A 19,180-nucleotide genomic window follows, 5' to 3' on the forward strand; every position below is an offset into this window, starting at 1 on the left:
GATGTCTGTAAGTTATGTACAAATAAGTTATATGGAAATTTTATCTCAATAAAGTTTTAAAATGTAGTTATTAAAAATCAGAGGATGGGGCTGGAGTGATAGTACAGCAGATAAGGTGTTTACCTTGCATTCACTTGACCTAGGTTTGATCCCCGGCATCCTCTGTGGTACCTAATCACAGACAGGAGTAATTTCTGAGTGCAGTCAGGAGCCCCACTGTTGTGACCCCCCCTCTCAAAAATAGAAACAAAGAAACAGAGAAATAGTACTACAGGAAGATCATGTGCCTCTAATGCAGTTTAGCCTGATTTTGATCCCCAACACCACCTCGGATTTTTAGAGCACCCCCAGGAGTAGAACCAGGAAAAGCCCTTAGTACACCACCAAGTATGGCCAAACTCGACCACACACATGCACATGTGAAAACACAACACACATAGACTATGTCTATTAAAGAAAATGAACTCGCTACCAAAAACTTCCTCACAAAGCAAACTTCAAGTCCAGATGGTTTCACAGTGAGTTCTAGTAGACATTTAAGGGGAAAGTAATACCCACTTTGCAAAAATAAATAGAGGAGGAAAATTTTCCCAAATTTTTTTATGAGAACAGCATAACCCTCAATAAATACTGAAAAGACATTATAAGGAAAGAGGATATTTGAAATGTCAAATATAGAAATATAAAAAGGAATAATGCATTTAAAGGAGGCTAATTCTGGTAATAATAAGGTTATTCCCAGGGGAATAAAAGGTTGATTTGGGGCTAGAGCTTGGCAGGGGGTTTACTTTGCACATAGCTGACCTAAATTCAATCCCAACATCCCATAATCTCTGACATCTCCATATGGTCCCTGAATCCACCAGGAATAAGTCCAGAGCACAGAGCCATGAGTAACTCTTGAACATTGCCAGGTGATGCCCAACCCCCTAAAAAGTTGATATCATATTTCAGATTTGTGTCATTTGAACGTTAACACTGAAGGGATAAAGGAATCATGCCATCCAAGTCATAGGAAGCATCCCCAAGACTTTGCTATTTCTGATGAATGAACTCAGTTAAACCTAGCAGATAAGTAATGCCCACATCTGACACCACACTTACAGAGACGTTCCCTAAAGTCAGCCCAAGGTGAGGAAACTGGCTCTTACCACGTGTGCAACATTTTACCAGGAGTTCTAGTCGGTCCAATAAGCAGGAGAAAGAAATAAGTCAAAAGAATATGCAATTTTGGGCCCGGAGAGATAGCACAGCGGTGTTTGCCTTGCAAGCAGTCGATCCAGGACCAAAGGTGGTTGGTTCAAATCCCGGTGTCCCATATGGTCCCCCGTGCCTGCCGGGAGCTATTTCTGAGCAGACAGCCAGGAGTAGCCCCTGAGCACCGCCGGATGTGGCCCAAAAACCAAAAAAAAAAAAAAAAAAAAAAAAAAGAATATGCAATTTTAATGCGGAAATGACTTGATTCATAAATTTCAGAGCCTCAGAGCAGGGACTGAGCAGAAACTGCCTGAGCACCAACCACCAAGCCTGCACCCTGAGCATCTCCATCTCCAGAGGGGCCCCACGGACCCCCAACACCAATGGGAAGGCCAAAAGAATGAAGCGAAAAAGTTGAAGTTGAAGTGGCTTTTGATCCTCACTCAAAGCTGAGCACTGAGCTTCACCTACGGGATGCTGGGACTGTCCTGGTCAGAGCTGGCTTAGCTGGCCAAAGTTACCTCCTCTCCTTCCAGCTGTTGGCTCCTCATCTGCTTTTGCTCTAAGCCCCGTGACCCTTCTAAAATGACAGCCTAACCTATTTCCCAGGGGAGTCGTAATCAGAGAGAAAAGATAGTCTCAATGGGAAGGATAGCGTTTAGGATTCTCCACTCACAAGGCCACTGGACACAGGGACTGCTTTTCAGTGCACACAGGCTGGCAGCAGCCTGACTGGGCCAGCCCTAAGCCTGAGGTTTTTTAGGTACTGGGGTCAGAAGGAAGGTGCAGAAAAGCCCCCTCCCCTCACCTCCTAGGAGCAGGTGCTTCCAGAGGCTTCACAGAAAGGCCAGGTAGGAGGCCTGTCCAGCCCAACCCTGTGTTCTGCCTGGCCCCGCCCCAGGCTACCTGGCCAAGCCCTTCACCATAGCTGGCCTTGCTCCAGACCCTGCCCCTTTCCTTATCTTGCACTCCGATTGGCTCTGCAAGCAAGACCCCGCCCTACATTCTAACTGGTCCCACCCAAAGCCCCGCCCCACACTCGACTGGTCCCACCCCATCCCGCCCCAACTCTGAGTAGCCCAGTCCCATCCTGCCAGGTCCCTCCCCAAGGACTCACCTTCCTCGCAGTTGCTACCAGTGAATCCAGGGCAGCACCGCCACTCCAGCGCTGTGACCGTCCGGTAGGACACTCTGTAAGTGGGTCTGATGAGAGTCCTGTAACTTATAACACAGGGGCAGCGTCAGGACGGTGTGCCCGACTCCCTCCTCCACGACCCCCACCCCTGCCAAAAGCCAACCCTGGGCACCCCACCAGCCCAGCTCTGCACCCACGGGACAAGTGACCACCATGCAGCATGTCTGCTCTCAAGTGCCCCTGGCCTGCCTTCCTGCAAGGTGCTAGGCATGGTCTCCTGGTCTCCTGAGAAGGAGTGTCGTGCGGACTGTGACCGCCCCAAAATGCATGAGCCCTAATCTCTGGTGCAACTCTATTTTGAGACTCTTTCAGGAACTTGGAAAGAGGCTGGACGTTAGGCTCCAAGGCCATCACATGGGTGGCCTGGAGAGGACAGGGGAGAGGCAGGAGATCTCCATGAGGGCAGCAGAGCAAAACCCAGGGCTCAGAGCAGATGCAACCACTCAGTGGATGAGCTGTGGCGGGCAGGGGGAATCAGCCCCTCTGGGACTTGAGTTAAGACAGAGGCCATGAGGATGAAGGAGAAAATAGGACCTTCACATGTAGCCAGTAGGTAGTTGACAATTAGTTTGTCAACAAGTAGTAACCTGAATCCAATCTAGAGCCCAGGCCTTGTGTCTTGACAGTCAACAATGAGACATCTTGAGCCCTCTACACTGGGGTCACAGACTGATCGAACCCGGCCTCCCTACCCTCCCATCCAGGACACAGCCCCAGCACCCCTAAAAGGAAACCCTTCAATATGATTCCCACCTCTACAGCCCAGAGACTTCCCAGAAGAGGCTGAGAAGCTGCTCAGGACTTGGGTGCAAGGACAAGGACATCTAGTTCCAAAAATTCAGCATAGGGTTCTCACAGAGCCACTGACTGATCCAGGTAGCACCACCCGACCACCACTACCATTGAAAGGACAGTGACATGACCTCACAATTCAACCCTGCTGGCCTCAGTGGTAGTAAGGATGCAGGAAAACCAAGAAGTGAACAAAAAGCTTCAGGTGTGAACTGGGAACTACAAGTATGAACAGACACAAGCTACATGTGAAATCCCAGAAACACTGCCCTGATCCTTAGAGCCCTCCCACTCATTTCTCTCTATGTAAGATCCTCTTACCTACTTCCAGTAAACTATTTTTCTCACAGCAGGAAACTTTCAGAAAGGTGCAGAGCTGAGCCCAAAGAGGTGCCTTTAACTGGGAGCTGAGCACAGACCCCGGCATCTGACCCTTGGGTGCCCCTGGAGTGAGTGACCATCAGCATTGTGCTCTGGACAACAGGGCTTGGAGACAGAGGGACCATGGACCTGAATCGAAGGATCCCGACAGGTTGTACAAGAAACACACGCATCACAGGGTCATCTCCACACACAGCCACATCATACCCAGTCAGCCATCACACATATGCATTCACAGAACACACAACGTCACATTCACATTGCATACACGTGTGGTTTCACTCACACTCAGCCATCACACAAGGTCAGACTCACATTATATATTCACACATGGGCCCATTCATACATTTACTTAATCACACACATCAGTCATACTCACATATGTGCTCACAGTCAACCATCACACGCATCAAATGCACATGCATCACACAGTCCCATTTGTCAGCCACACATCACACATAGACACACTCACGTCACACATTCACACACACACACACACACACACACACACACACACACCCATCAGTCAACTTTGGAGAGCGGTACAGATACACCAGTAGGTGGCGCTGTTCCACCAATCCAAAGGGCAAAGGCTTAGCGTGGGGGATCCTGGGGTCCCCACCTGAAGGCCTGGGGCTCCCTATAGGAAGCTCCAAAGTCAGGGTGAGAACTCGAGGTCACTCCTACATCCACAACGCGCTCCTGGCCCCCTAGAGTCTAGCCTGCAAACACAGAGACCCTTCTAAATGTGGGTCCAGTTCTGTGACTGTCCTCTCTCAGACCCTACCAAGGCTACCAAAGTCAAAGAGAAAACTCTCAGGGCCTCATCAAATAAGGCTCTGCTCCTCCTGCTTTCCTCTGCTCCCCTCCAGCCATGCAGACACACAATGGATGCTCTTCCTCCCCCTGGACCTTTGCACATGACCCTCTGCCTTCTTCCTTTTATCCTACCAGCGAGAATCCTCAATAGCCTCCAGGCTAAGGCTCAAATGTGTTCTCTCCTCCTACCAGTGGTCAGAATATTAGAGGTTCTCTCTTCGGCCACTATGGACACAGCTCAGTAGTTCACCCCGTGCCTATTCCTACATTCAGGTCCCAGAGTGTTCTATGTGGCCTGAACTCTGTTCAAAACCAGAGCTTAGACACAAATCACATAATCATGGTCTTGAAAATGAAACAGAAAGTAACCACTGGAAGCACCCTACCTGCTTAGACTGGCAAGTTTTATTCTACTGGTGAGTAAACAACTTTCATCTATGTCAGCACTAACACCCCCATAACTCACCCAGCTCCCCATGCCCCCCTAAGTCCATCATCTAGCTCTAGATTTCTGCTGAGTTCTCTTGCCAGAGATTCATATTTCTTGTCCTGGAATTTCACATGGATACCGCTCACTTGGTCTCTGTGATGCTCATCCGCATGGGGAAATTAGTGGGACTGTGTTCCTTTTCATTGCTAAGTAAATATTCCCTTTGTAGCCATATTCCACACTATTTGTTTTCCTGTTGGTACATGTTTGGGTTGTTTCCAGTTTTGAGCTGTGATGCTATGAGCTATGAGCTTTCTGGTGTCAGTATTCATGAGCATAAGTCTCTGTTCCACAATGGCACTGTTGGACTCTAGTCCTACAGTCCAGCACCAGACAGCCACAAGAGGGGTCCACCCCTTTAATTAATTAATTAATTAAGAGGCCTGTGAGGTGGCGCTAGAGGTAAGGTGTCTGTCTTGCAAGCACTAGCCAAGGAAGGACCACAGTTCGATACCCTGGCGTCCCATGTGATTCCCCCCAAGCCAGGGGCAATTTCTGAGTGCTTAGCCAGGAGTAACTCCTGAGCATCAAATGGGTGTAGCCCGAAAAAACAAAAAATAAAATTAATTAAGTAATTAATAAGATACCATCCCTTTAAATAAACCCCTAATCGTGATTGGCTGTTGAGTCTAGTAAAACCCTCCCTAGGGTTGGCAGTTAGAAGAGACAGTTGGAGGAGCAAGAGAAGAGTTTGTTGGCATTTGGAGGAGACAGTTGGATAGCCCCAAACCCAGCACTCTCTCCCTCTTTATCTCTCTCCTGGCCTAGGGGTTGGTCAGAGGCCCCTTGGCTTCTCTAATAAATAAGACTGACATATTTGTCAGAGTCTTTCCTGCAAGGCCCTGTGGACTCCAGCAGTGTGGACTCATCTCCAGCAGATCAGATCTGACATTGGACCACAGGATGGCTATATATAATTCACTTGAGTAGATCCTTGAGCAGTTTTGCATGAATGAAGATCCATATACCTGTTTCCCCATGTCTTTGCCAACTTTGATCTCATCAGTGTTTTCCTTTTTTGACATATGAAGGCATATCACTTTCACTACAATTCTCATTTTAATTTACTCCCTTTCCATGTTATTTAAATATATTTTGGGAAGATGCCCATAAGATTATTTGTCCATTTTATTTGTTGTTTTTTTTTTTTGTGGGGGGAGTGTCTGTTTTTGGGTCTCCCCTGGTGGTGCTCAGTAATAATTCCTGGCTGTGCTTAGGGAACTATATGGGATACCAGGGATTGAATCTGGGTCTGCCATATGCAAGGTTAACTTCAGCCACAATTATTTGCCTATTTTTAAATTGAGTTTTGTCTCTTCTATACTAAATTTAAGGTATACATGTTCTTTTTGTTTTGTTTTGTTTTTGTTTTTGGGTCACACCTGGCAGTGCTCAGAGGTTAATCCCGGCTCTATGCTCAGAAATCGCTCCTGGCAGGCTCAGGGGACCATATGGGATGCCGGAATTTGAACTACCAACCTTCTGCATGCAAGGCAAACGCTTTACCTCCATGCTATCTCTCCAGCCCCATACATCTTCTTTATAGAGGTCTTTGTCAGGTATATGGATTGTCACTGCTTTCTCCCCTCTGAAGGTCTCCTTTTCATTTTTTGAAAAGGGCCATGATGATGGTGCTCATCTTTTCATTCTGATAAAGTACAATTTAATCAATCAAAATTTTATTGGGTGGATGCAGAGTGATAGCACAGAAGGTAAGGTGTTTTATTTGCAAGCAATTGACCCGGGTTCAATCCCTGACACTCCAGGGATGGTCCCCTGGGCACCACCAGAAGTGAACTGACTTGGGTTCAATCCCTGACACTCCATGATCCCCTGGGCACCACCAGAAGTGATCCCTGAGCACAGTGCCAGTAGTACAGCCAAGTGTGACTCAAAAACAAAAATTAAATAACATAATTTAAATATCTATTGGACCCAGAAAGATAGTACAGTGGGTCATGTACTTTCTTTGCATGCGACTGATCTGGGTTTGATTCCCCAGTACCTTATATGTTCCCCAAGACTGCCAGGAGTGATTCCTGAGCCCAGAACCAGGAGTGAGCCCTGAGCACAGCTGGGAGGGTATCGCCACAAAACAAAACAATATGATTTGAGGAGGAGGAGAAATCAAGGTTCATTCTTCATCATTTGGACAATCATTTGTTCCCAACATTACTGCAAAATTTTATCCTCATTGTGTGGCTTTAGTTCACTCCACTTGTTAACATCCAAATACGTGTCTATTTCTGTTCTATTAACCATTTTTTTTGGTCCTTGTACTCAAACCACATTCTTAATCTACATTTAATATCCGATTATGTGACTCCTCCCATTTTATTCTCCAAGACTTTCTCTATTCTTCAAGGTCCTTTGATTTCCCCAGGATTTTTTAATTGACTTATAAATTTCTGCCCCCCCCCCCCAATAACCCAGTGTGATTTTGAAAAATGATCAGGTAGAAACAATTAGCATCCTAACACTGACTTTCTATCCATGAACATGGGCAGGCTTGGGGACCATATGGGATGCCGGGATTCTAACCACCATCCTTCTGCATGCAAGGCAAATGCCCTACCACTGTGCTCTCTCTGGCCCTGAGTCTTATTTTCTTAGCATTGTGTGAGACTCTATTGTACAAATCTGGGAGTGGGGATGTTAGGCCACACTCAGCAGTGAGTGAGGCCAGATCTAAGCTGCTGGTTGCTCCCAGATATGCTCTGTGGACCTCAAAGTACTGGGGATCAAACTGCAGTTGAGGATATGCAAAGCAAATGCCTTAATGCCTATACTGTATTATCTTTCTGGTCTTCAAATGGCAAAAACCCAAAAACAAAAACACACAGGAGTTCCTTCTAGCTCTGCACTCAGGAATTACCCCTGATAAGCTCAGAATACCATATGGGATGCCAGGGATTGAACCTGGGTTGTCTGCGTGCAAGAAAAATGCTCTTTCCACTATGCTACCACTCCATCCTCAAATGACTTGTTTGTATATCTAGTAAGATGAGCAAGATTTGTCTGCCTTATTGGTTGTTTTCATGAATGGGGATGATCTCAAAAAAGGACTGTCTCCTGAGCCCAGAGCAAAGTGCACCTAACATCAGCACATGCGGGGGAGGCGGTCATTGGAAGAGAAATCTGGTGCCCTGCAGGAATGGAGTGTTCTGAAGAGAAGATGAGGCAAGATGGGGAAACTGGGGTTCTCTGTTGAGGACAGGGTGTAGCCTGGGTCTTTGTGTGAGCATTCATCCCTGCCCAGGCCACTAAGTGCTGCACACCCCACAGATGAGCCTTTGCATGCCCTGCACCCTGTTATTTACCGACAGCATCCATCACACACCCCATAGCTTACTTCTACTCTCGTTTTGTGGGTTGAAAATTAAACAAAAGCTGGGTGGGATTTTCCAGCTTTCAGTACACAGCCTTGTGGTAGGTGACCCCGGGGAGCACTAGACCGATGGCCTGGAGAGGGGGGTGAAGGAGACTTAACATTAGGAAGGTTGACACATGCGTCCTCCTGAGCCCCATGTCTTCATCAGCCCCGCCCACTCTGGGCAGGAGGGGTCCTCTCCAAAGCCAGTGGATGAGGTTATGAGTATTCTATGTTCCCCAAAAGCGGTCCTGTGAAGGTGAGGAAGAGGAGGGCATTCCCTTGGTGTGAGACCTTCATGAGGGAGACGCCCAGAGGGGTGGGACCTCACCTCCCCCCCCCCCCCAGCACTTCCAGGAAGACCTCTGCACTGGCCTGCCCCCATCAGGGCCCACCTGGAGGTGAGGGCGTCCTGGACATATAGCAGCAGCGGGGGCAGGGGACAGTTCAATGCTAGGTCAGTGGTGTGTGGGGGTTCCAAGCTCTGCACCCTTGTACCCAGGCTGCCAGTGCCTAACACCAAAGGGTTGGTGGCCAGGCCTTCCCCACCAGCCCGGGGCTTCTGCAGTGGGGGAACGGGAGGCCCCTCAGATGAGCTCCCACCACTCAACCTCACAGAGGCATGCTGGGAGGAGGGAGGGAGAGGAAGACCAGGTCTGGCAAAGACCAGGGTTTCACGATGGTGACCCAACCAGAGGGGAAGGCGTAACAACCCAAGCAGAGGGGTGGAGGCTAGCTGTCGGAGAGAAGGAGAGGGGCGTTGAAACCCTGGGGTTCAGGCAGACCCCGCACTCTCTCTGCACATCTGGAAAAGGTTACTCTGCTGCCATCAAAGAGCAGTGCAGGAGGATGGGGGGCAGGGAACTTAACCCCAAGGCCCCACTTCAGCCTCCAAATCTGTCAGCCCAGCCCTATGGCAGCCACTGACCCCATAGTGGCCCCGGGGTTGGGGGAAGGGCCACAGGGGCCACAGGGGCCTGATATCTCCCCAGAGCTAGATTGGGTATAAAGGGGACCTGCTCCTGATCCAGAAGGAGACATACAGGGAGCACATAATTTATGTGGGCAGGGGATGCCTGTTGCCCTCACCCTCATTTTAGCTCTAACCCTGGGAGGTCTTAGCTGGGCCCCCATGCTGGCCACCCTCTTTTCCCACATGAGAGGGAGGGTCCTCACATGCTCGTGCAGCTCCCAACTAAGCACAGAACTGATCCGACCTGGGTCCAGCAAACTGGAGGCACATCTGCCGCCTCCCTCAGGTCCTCTGGGCCTCAGTGTGGTTCATGAAGCTGCATTTGGGGGCTGTTCCAAGCAGACACTAATTCCAACACACCACACACACACACACACACACACACACACAGTCACACACAACATATAATCACACCTCACAAGCACTCTTACATTCTCTCACATCGCTCACAGATGCACACTCACACACTTCTGTTCACACTTCCACACACATGCTCACAGACTCAGACACTTACACACTCACTCATTTGTACACACACATGCTCACACATGTACAGGCACTCACACATTCTCTTAGATGCACACATACTTACATTTATGCTCGCACACACACACACATTCACACTTAACATGCCCATATGCAGAAGCCCCAGGGGCTGTGGCCTGTCTCCCACCCCCCAGAACACTGGTTGTGCTCACTAAACCAGCACTGAGAGCACCACACATCTGGGGATCGAGTTGCCCCAATTGTAGATGGTGCCTGTGTCTGAAGGAAATGGGTGCCCCCGACTGTTCTGATGTGCCCCCTCCTCTTGACTGGCAGCGTCTACTTTGAGCTACCACCTCAAATAACCAACAAGACACCTCCTCTCCCCCAAATGCACCCAGGGTCAGACCTCAGTTTTCAGCATTGGCGAGACCCCCCAATCTGGCTAAATGATACTTAGTGATCTGAGGCTTCCAGGCTGAGCTGCCTCCCTATCTTCCTCACTGATGCCGCTTCAGTACTGTCAGCATTAGCCAGCGCCCCTCGTCCCTCTAATGGCTCCCCTGGACCTCACTCCACAGCCTTGCTCAAATTCTGCATGTGACACTCACGATCCTGAGCTAATTCTGATTTCTTATTCCTATGGCAGCCACCGGGGATGCTGCCCACACTGTTCAGAGGTTACTCCTAGTTTTGTGCTCTGGAGTTACTCCTGGTAGGCTCAGGGGGACCATATGGGAGGCCAAGGATAGAATCCAGATCAACAGTGTGCAAGGCAAATACCTTACCCTGCTGTGCTATTGTTCTAGCTTCCACAACGTTCTTTTAAAAAAATAATTGTTTGGGGCCGAAAAGATAGCACAGTGGTAAGACATTTGTCTTACACTCAGCGACACAGGATGGTTGATCCTGGGTCTCATAGGGTCCCCTGAGCCTGCCAGGAGCAATTTCTGAGCACAGAGCCAGGAGTTACACCTGAGCACCTCTGGGTGTGGCCCCCCCAAAACCCAAAAATTGTTTGTTTGTTTGTTTGTTGTTTGTTGTTTTTGGTTTTTGAGCCACACTGGTGGTGCGCTGGAGTTACTCCTAGCTCTGTGCTCAGAATTTATTCCTGTCAGGCTTGGAGGACTCTAATGGGATGCCTGGGATATAACCCAGGTTGGCCATGTGCAAGGCAAACTCCCTTCCCACTATGCTATTACTCTAGCCAGTTCTTTTGGTTATTTTTTGGGGGGGGGGGGATCATGCCCAGCATTGTTCAGGTATTACTCCTTAGCTCTGCATGCAGAGATCACTTTTGGTAGTCTAAGGGTTGCCAGGGATGTCCTTTCCACTGTCCTATCACTTCAGCCTCACACATTCTTTATCTTTATAGGTTATGTTTCTTTCCTTGTGGGAGAGGAGGAGTCCCACAAGTGCTGGAGGGGCCAACAGAGAGGTACAATAGTGCCAGGGATGAAACCCAGGGCCCTGCACATGCCAGGCAGGTGCTCCAGCCCCTAGTGCCCATCTATGCACCTGTGGCATCTTGAACCATGATTGATCCCTGTTCCCCACTGAGTCCTCCTGAAACTGCCACAGAGCCCCCAGCGACCAACTCTCCCCCAGAAAGTTGCCCCTGCCATCTTATGTCTTGCTGGGCCAGAGCATAGCAGATGGGTCCAACCTTCTGCCAGTACCTCAGCTCCATGAAAGGTCGGTCCAGGCAGCCCCAATTCTGCTGCTCTTCAGTGGACATCTTAGCTTCAGAACCCAACTGAGTCTGCCTGCTTCAATCCATGTCTGTTTTTTTCCAGGTACCACAGCCACCATCATGGCTACCTCCATCCGCACCCACCTCTGCCCAAGACTTATCCAAAACCAAAATCAACTCCCAGTGTAATTCTGAGAGAGAGAGAGAGAGAGAGAGAGAGAGAGAGAGAGAGAGAGAGAGAGAGAGAGAGAGAGAGAGAGAGAGAGAGAGAGAGAGAGAGAGAGAGAGAGAGAGAGAAGAGTCTCAAGGTTAGAGTCCAAGTTTTTGAAATTAAACCCAGTGAAAGAAGAAAGCCAATCTACAAGCTGCTTTTTCTGGCAAGAGAAATAAAATGGACAAACCTCTAGGGATATGGCAGAGACAGGAGAAGTGACAACCCACCATCCAGAACAGGAAGGATCTGACAGCTTTGGAGAAAATGGAACAAGTTGTTGCAGAAACACAAATGACAAATTCCGCAAGCTGAAATCTATCACTGGGATAGCCCCAGAGCCATTCAGGAAATTGAATTTGTAGCTGAAAAAACTCTCCCCAGAGAACTTTCCAGATCCAGATGGCTTCCCTGGAGAAGTCTACCAAACAGTGCCAGAGAATGAATACCAACTCCCTGCCATCTTCTCGAGCAAATAGAAGGGAAGGGAAGTGAATCCTGATTCATTTGATTCAGCTTCTGTAATAAAATCAGCCACAGATATTACAGAATAAGACAACTCCAGACCAATATACTTCGCGATATAAATAAGAAAATTCATGGGGCCCGGAATGGTGGCACTAAAGGCAAGGCATCTGACTTGCAAGTTCTAGCCAAGGACAGACAGCGGTTCTATTCCCCGGCATCCCATATGGTCCCCCAAACTCAGGAGCGATTTCTGAGTGCATAGCCAGGAGTAATCCCTGAGCATCAAATGGGTGTGGCCCCCCCAGAAAAAAACAAAAAAAAAACAACAAATAAACATAAAGAAAATCCTGAACAAGTAATATGAGCAATATTAAAAGAATCTATATCAGAGCTAAATTGATAGCACAGCAGTAGTGTGTTTGCCTTGCACGCAGTTGACCAGGATGGACCTGGGCTTGATCCCCTGCCAGGAGCGAATTCTGAGTTCAGAGCCAGGAGTAATCCCTGAGTGCTGCCAGGTGCCCCCCCCCCAAAAAAAAAGAATCTGATTAATGAACAAGAAAGAGTTCATCCAAGGGCCTTATGCTGGTTCAATAGTCCAAGGTCAGTCTATGTAATCACTAGATTAACAAAAAGAAAAGAAAAATCACATGATTATGTCATCAATGCACAAGAAACTTTTCTTGACCAAATATGACACTATAATTAAAAACACACACAGGGGGCCGGGAAGGTGGCGCTAGAGGTAAGGTGTCTGCCTTGCAAGTGCTAGCGTAGGACGGACTGAGGTTCGTTCCCCTGGTGTCCCATATGGTCCCCCCAAGCCAGGGGCGATTTCTGAGCACATAGCCAGAAGTAACTCCTGAGCGTCAAATGGGTGTGGCCCAAACACCAAAAAAAAAAAAAAAACACACGCACACACACAGAGCGGTGCCGCAAGCAATAGGGCATTTGCTTTGCATGCGCTGACCTAGGACGGACCGCAGTCAGATCCCCCAGCGTCCCATATGGTCCCCCAAGCCAGGAGTGATTTCTGAGCACTTGGCCAGGAGTAACTCCTGAGCGTCATCAGGTATGGCCCAAAAACAAAAACAAAAAAACAAAAAACAAAACTAACACACACAGAGGTGCTGGAGAGATAGTACAGTGGGTAGGGTGCTTGTATGAGATGATCAGGGTTCAATCTGGCATCCATCTGATCCCCAGTGGAAGAATTTCTAAGAGTATTTTCTGGCAAGAGAAATGAAATGGACAAACCTCTAGGGATATGGCAGAGACAGGAGAGGCGACACCCACCATCCAGAACAGGAAAGAAGCCAGGAATAGCCCCTAACACACAGATCTGACAGCTTCGGAGAAAATGGAACAAGTTGTTGCAGAAACACAAATGACAACAATGAGTACCATAGCCAGGAGTAACCCTTGAGTATATCGAGGTGTCTAACCCTTAAAGTGCCACTAAAAAATAAAATAAAATAAAATAAAAAACGGGGGCCGGCTAGATGGCGCTAGAAGTAAGGTGTCTGCCTTGCAAATGCTAGCCAAGGAGGACCGCGGTTCGATCCCCGGCGTTCCATATGGTCCCCCCAAGCCAGGGGCGATTTCTGAGCGCTTAGCCAGAAGTAACCCCTGGGGGGCCGGGCGGTGGCGCAAGAGGTAAGGTGCCTGCCTTGCCTGCGCTAGCCTTGGAGGGACCACAGTTCGATCCCCCTGCGTCCCATATGGTCCCCCAAGCCAGGAGCAACTTCTGAGCACATAGCCAGGAGTAACCCCTGAGCGTTACCGGGTGTGGCCCAAAAACCAAAAAAAAAAAAAAAAAAAGAAGTAACCCCTGAGCATCAAATGGGTGTGGCCTGAAAAAAACAAAAAAAAAAGAGGTCTTTGAAGTGATAGTACAGCAACTAGAGTATCGCCTTAAGCACTAAGTAAGGCAAAAAAAAAAAAAAAAAAAGAAAAGGTGGGGTGGGGGCAGGAGAGGTGGCGCTAGAGGTAATGTATCTGCCTCGCAAGCACTAGCCTAGGATGGACCACGGTTCGATCCCCCAGCCTTCCATATGGTCCCCAAAGCCAGGAGCCATTTCTGAACGCATAGTCAGGAATAACCCGTGAGTGTCAAAACGGGTGTGGCCCCAAAACAAAACAAAAAAGTAAATAAATAAGATATTAAAAAAAACTAAATAGGGCCCGGAGAGATAGCACAGAGGTGTTTGCCTTGCAAGCAGCCGATCCAGGACCAAAGGTGGTTGGTTCGAATCCCGGTGTCCCATATGGTCCCCCGTGCCTGCCAGGAGCTATTTCTGAGCAGACAGCCAGGAGTAACCCCTGAGCATCGCCGGGTGTGGCCCAAAAAAAACAAAAAAACAAAAACAAAAACAATAAAAAAACTAAATAAATGGTCAAGATCCTATGGTCCTACATTATCAAATGTAGACCTATTGTCTCCAAAAGCAACAGGTTGAATACAATCTTTTCCAATATTCCATCAAGATTTCAAATAGATATAGATAAAACTATGCTGAAATTTGTATAAAAAAGACAAGGACTTACTGTTCCATCCCCAACATTCCATAGAGTCCCATGGGCACTGTTAGAAATGATTTCTAGGGCCCGGAGAGATAGCACAACGGCGTTTGCCTTGCAAGCAGCTGATCCAGGACCAAAGGTGGTTGGTTCGAATCCCGGTGCCCCATATGGTCCCCCGTGCCTGCCAGGAGCTATTTCTGAGCAGACAGCCAGGAGTAACCCTTGAGCACCGCTGGATGTGGCCCAAAAACAAAAACAAAAAAACAAAACAAAAAAAAAGAAGTGATTTCTGAGCACAGAGCCAGGAGTAAGCCCTGAGCACCATTAGGTATGACCCCAAAACAAACAAACAAACAAAAAAATTTAACCATGTGCCCAAATGTGATGGTTCTGGGAAGTGATTGGGGCCAGAGAGTGGCACTAGGATGGGGTGACTTGGGAGACAGCAGACCCCCATCATGCCATCAATCATGTGAGGTCACTGAAGGGATCTTTAGTGACCCCCAAATACAGAACCTACCAGCACTTAGGTCCTAGATGTCTCAGCTTCCAGATCATCATAGTCTTTGTTTAAAAACTGTTTTCCTGGGCCCAGAGAAATAGCACAGCGGCGTTTGCCTTGCAAGCAGCTGATCCAGGACCAAAGGTGGTTGGTTCAAATCCCGGTGTCCCATATGGTCCCCCGTGCCTGCCAGGAGCTATTTCTGAGCAGACAGCCAGGAGTGACCCCTGAGCACTGCCGGGTGTGGCCCAAAAAACAAAAAAAAAAAAAAAAAAAACTTTTCCTGGGGCTGGAGCGACAGCACAGCAGAGAGAGCATTTGCTTTGCACAGGGCCGACCCAAGTTCAATCCCTGGCATCTCATCATGGTCCCTCAAGCTCAGGACTAATTCCTGAGTTGCAGAGGCAAGAGTAACCCCTGAGCACCATAGGGTGTGGCTCTCCCCTCCCCCCAAAATAAAAAATAAATGTTTTCTTTTTTTTTAAAGCAATTTATTTATTTATTGGTTTTTAGGCCACACCAGGCGATGCTCAGGGGTTACTCCTGGCTCTGTGCTCAGAAATCGCTCCTGGCAAGCTCAGGGCACCATATGGGATGCCAGGAACCAAACCAGGTTCGTCCCGGTTGGCTGCATGCAAGGCAAACGTTTTCTTGAGGTCCAAGAGCTAGTACAATGGGGAGAATGCTTGCCTTGCACCAGGCCAACCTGGGTTTGATCTCCAGCATCCCATGTGGATCCTGAGTTGTGCTAGAAGTGATCCCTGAATGCAGAGCCGGAGTAAATGCTGAGCACCCCAACGTGTAGCCCCCAAACAAAAATGTTTTGTTTACCTATGCATGGGGAAGAAAGTCTAGAAAGTGACTTCTTTAATGTCGAGGGTTTTTAGGGAGGCAGCCTTGGGAGACAAAATAATTCTGATATTTCTTACTCAGTTCTGCAACTTTCACATGTCTTTTGACAGCAGGAATCTACTGCTTTCTTTATAATAGCAGTAGATAAAAGTAGCAATAAAGATTCTAATGCCGATCCAGACAATCAACCAGCTAGCCCACTCCTGACCCTGACTAGGATCTCGGCCTCCTGAGTGTCCACTCAGCCTCCTGACAGGTACCCCAGTTCCTGCTGCAGGCAGTTCTGAGGGGAGCTCTGCATCAGGTCTGTAGGAGCAACATTAGGGGGGTGGAATGCACACCAGCTCCTGAAAGAACCATTCCCACCCCTTGAGGACTCATGGCCTGCACAACTCGAGGTCACAGCAGCCAGGTAAGTGCGCAAAGCTGACATTGCTGCCAGCTGAGCTGGAGAAAGCAGCAACCTAGTGGGCCTCATCCAAACGGCTGTCAGCGCTCCCCCAATGAAGAAAGGAGGCCCAGGGCTGGCCACCCCCCACCCCACCCACCCCAGTCATGTTGCCATGTGGATTCTTGCCTGGGCCTGCAGCCTGTCAGCCTGTCCTGCAGATCCAGGCCCTGCCGCCCCACACTCACCAGATCCAGTTCCTGAAGATTTGTCTATGCGTGCAATTCGACCTGTCTTGCTGCTCTGGAGAATCCTGACTAAAACTGGCCCAGTGCAAAAGCATGTCCATCGGGAGGGGCACAAATACTCCCTTGGCACAGAGAGAGGACCCCTTAGTCCAAAGAAAGGGTCCCATAGCATAGAGAGGGAGTCCCTGGGCACAGAGCAGGGCCCTGATTTGGAAACTAGTTTCTACTGAGGTAGTGAATGTTCGTGACACTGGGTAAGGTGGGTGGGAGAGGTTAGCAAGAGGGCAATCCCTAGAGGGGGAACAGGGACACTGAGGAGGCTGAGGTGGGATATGCAGAGTCTCCATGACCCAGAATGTGAGTCCGTACCTCCAAACCACCCTTGTGAATGCTGAGGGGCAGTTGTGAGACCCTGAGGGTGGGAGAGGCAGGGGTGTGAGCATGGCTTTGAGGACAGAGTTTGTGGGCCTGGTTATTAGGGATGGCACTTGGCACTATTCTTCCACTAGTATCCCAAAGTCCCTTCTCCTCCAACCCTCTGAGAATCCCCGGATCACGGTATCTCAGGGTCGCTTCCATTATGGATTGTCTAAATCTCTTCATTTCTTTATACTCTGTATGTAAGATCTGGATCCTGGCTGCTCCCTTTTTCTGTGCCCCCTTTCCTCCCCAGCCTGCCCATCATTGATCCTCATGGGTTTCTGCCCATCAAACGCCCATGTGATGGTAACACTCAGTCATGTCATGTCCCTTCTACACTCATGTCTGCATCACCCACCACCCCCTGCTGCCACCTAGGTTGCCTGCACCCTGGCACACAGGAAGAAAAAGCCAAGGCACCCAGCCCTGCCGCCTTTACCTCACAAGGTTGGCACATGGTCCCGGCCACCGGCAGCTCTGGTACACTCGCTGGACCACTGTCTCCGAGCCATTCTGCACCTGACATGACACGGTCCTGGTCACCGTGTGGTGGCACCAGTGCCTGTGGGGAGAACACAGTCATGTGAGCCCAGAGATTCCTGAAGGTCAGAGGATGGGGGTTGAGGAAGGGCCCCGCTGCAAGCCTGGGGAAAGAGCCCACTGAGGCTCTCCTGGGTCTGGACCCCAGGGGAAGGGAAAAGACCCACTTCTGGCAGTTGCCAAGCCTTGGCATGATTCAGTTGTCAAACACTCCATATGGAATCCATGACAAAGACATAACCAAGACCTCCCCCCCCCCCCCCCCGGGAATCCTGCCCTGATGCTTGCTGGGGCAGACAGAGGAGAAGCCAATACACAGAGAACAGGCCCCCGGTCAGCCCCATGATGAGCACTGGAAAATGGGGATCAAGGACACCCACCAGAGCCCTATGGCAGGAGAAGCCAGGAGACAGGCCAGGCCAAGGTGTCATGGCTTCAGCCTGTAGGTCCATCAAGAGGCCACAGGGAGCCACTGACTAGAAAGAGAGTGACCAGGCCTTGGGGTGACAGAGACAAAGGACAGTGGGGACAGGCAGGGTGGCAGAGAAATTTTTTTTTTTTTTTTGGTTTTTGGGCCACACCCGGTAACGCTCAGGGGTTACTCCTGGCTATGCGCTCAAAAGTTGCTCCTGGCTTGGGGGACCATATGGGACGCCGGGGTATCGAACCGAGGTCCATCCAAGGCTAGCACAGGCAAGGCAGGCACCTTACTTCTAGCGCCACCGCCCGGCCCCTGCAGAGACATTTCTAATCTTACCTCTGGCAACCCCAGATACTAGAGATAAAAAATAATTTCTCAGAGTAAATCCTGACTCACCAGCAAAATGAGCCCTCTCCGCCCTCAGGAATAAAACTAAGAGCAAAAAACAAACCCCACAATATCTTCCTTCAAAATGCCCGAGAGGTCTGAGTGATAACACAGTGTAAAGGGCATTTGCCTTGCACGCAGCAAACCCGGGTTGTATCCTCAGCATCCCATAGGGTTCCCAAACCCACCAGTAGTGATCCCTGAGTACAGAGTCAGAAATAATCTCTGAACACTGCCAGGTGTGGCCAAAACAAACAAATGAACAAACAAAAAGAAATAAGTTCCTACCCGCAATGGGTACCAGGAAACTGGAGCTAGAAGTTTTTAAGGATTCCTGAGAAAATAAAAGGGTGTAACAGGGGCCGGAGAGATAGCATGGAGGTAGGGCATTTGCCTTGCATGCAGAAGGTCAGTGGTTCGAATCCCGGTATCCCATATGGTCCCCTAAGCCTGCCAGGAGCGATTTCTGAGCATAGAGCCAGGAATAACCCCTGAGTGCTGCCGGATATGATCCCCCCCCCCCCAAAAAAAAGGTGTAACAATGGATAAAATGAGTCAAAAACAGGCTGGAGTAATAGCATGGAGGTAGGGTGTTTGTCTTGCATGCAGAAGGACGGTGGTCGAATCCTGGCATCCCATATGGTCCCCGGAACCTGCCAAGAGCAATTTCTGAGTGTAGAGCCAGGAGTAACCCCTGAATGCTACCAAGTGTGACCCAAAAACAAAACAAAAAATAGAGTAAAAAGTAGAGTCCTAGCATTTGCCTTGCACAAGACTGACCCAGCATCCTATATGGTGCCTGTAGGAGTAGTTTCTGAATGCAG

The 19,180-nt window shown here is 49.2% G+C and overlaps 1 protein-coding gene across 1 annotated transcript in view; it reads right to left on the reverse strand.

The window, feature by feature from the left end:
- The window catches only part of COL26A1 (collagen type XXVI alpha 1 chain), a 93,179-nt gene that overhangs the window by 46,744 nt on the left and 27,255 nt on the right, over window positions 1-19,180 (reverse strand). The window contains exons 2-3 of the mRNA XM_049787866.1: window positions 17,448-17,570; window positions 2,315-2,412 (exon numbers count right to left, since the gene is read on the reverse strand). Of these exons, the coding sequence (XP_049643823.1) occupies window positions 2,315-2,412; window positions 17,448-17,570 (221 nt within the window). The remainder of the gene's footprint in view (window positions 1-2,314; window positions 2,413-17,447; window positions 17,571-19,180) is intronic.

Source organism: Suncus etruscus, chromosome 15 (assembly GCF_024139225.1).
Source record: "Suncus etruscus isolate mSunEtr1 chromosome 15, mSunEtr1.pri.cur, whole genome shotgun sequence".
NCBI classification, from domain to species: Eukaryota; Metazoa; Chordata; class Mammalia; order Eulipotyphla; family Soricidae; genus Suncus; species Suncus etruscus.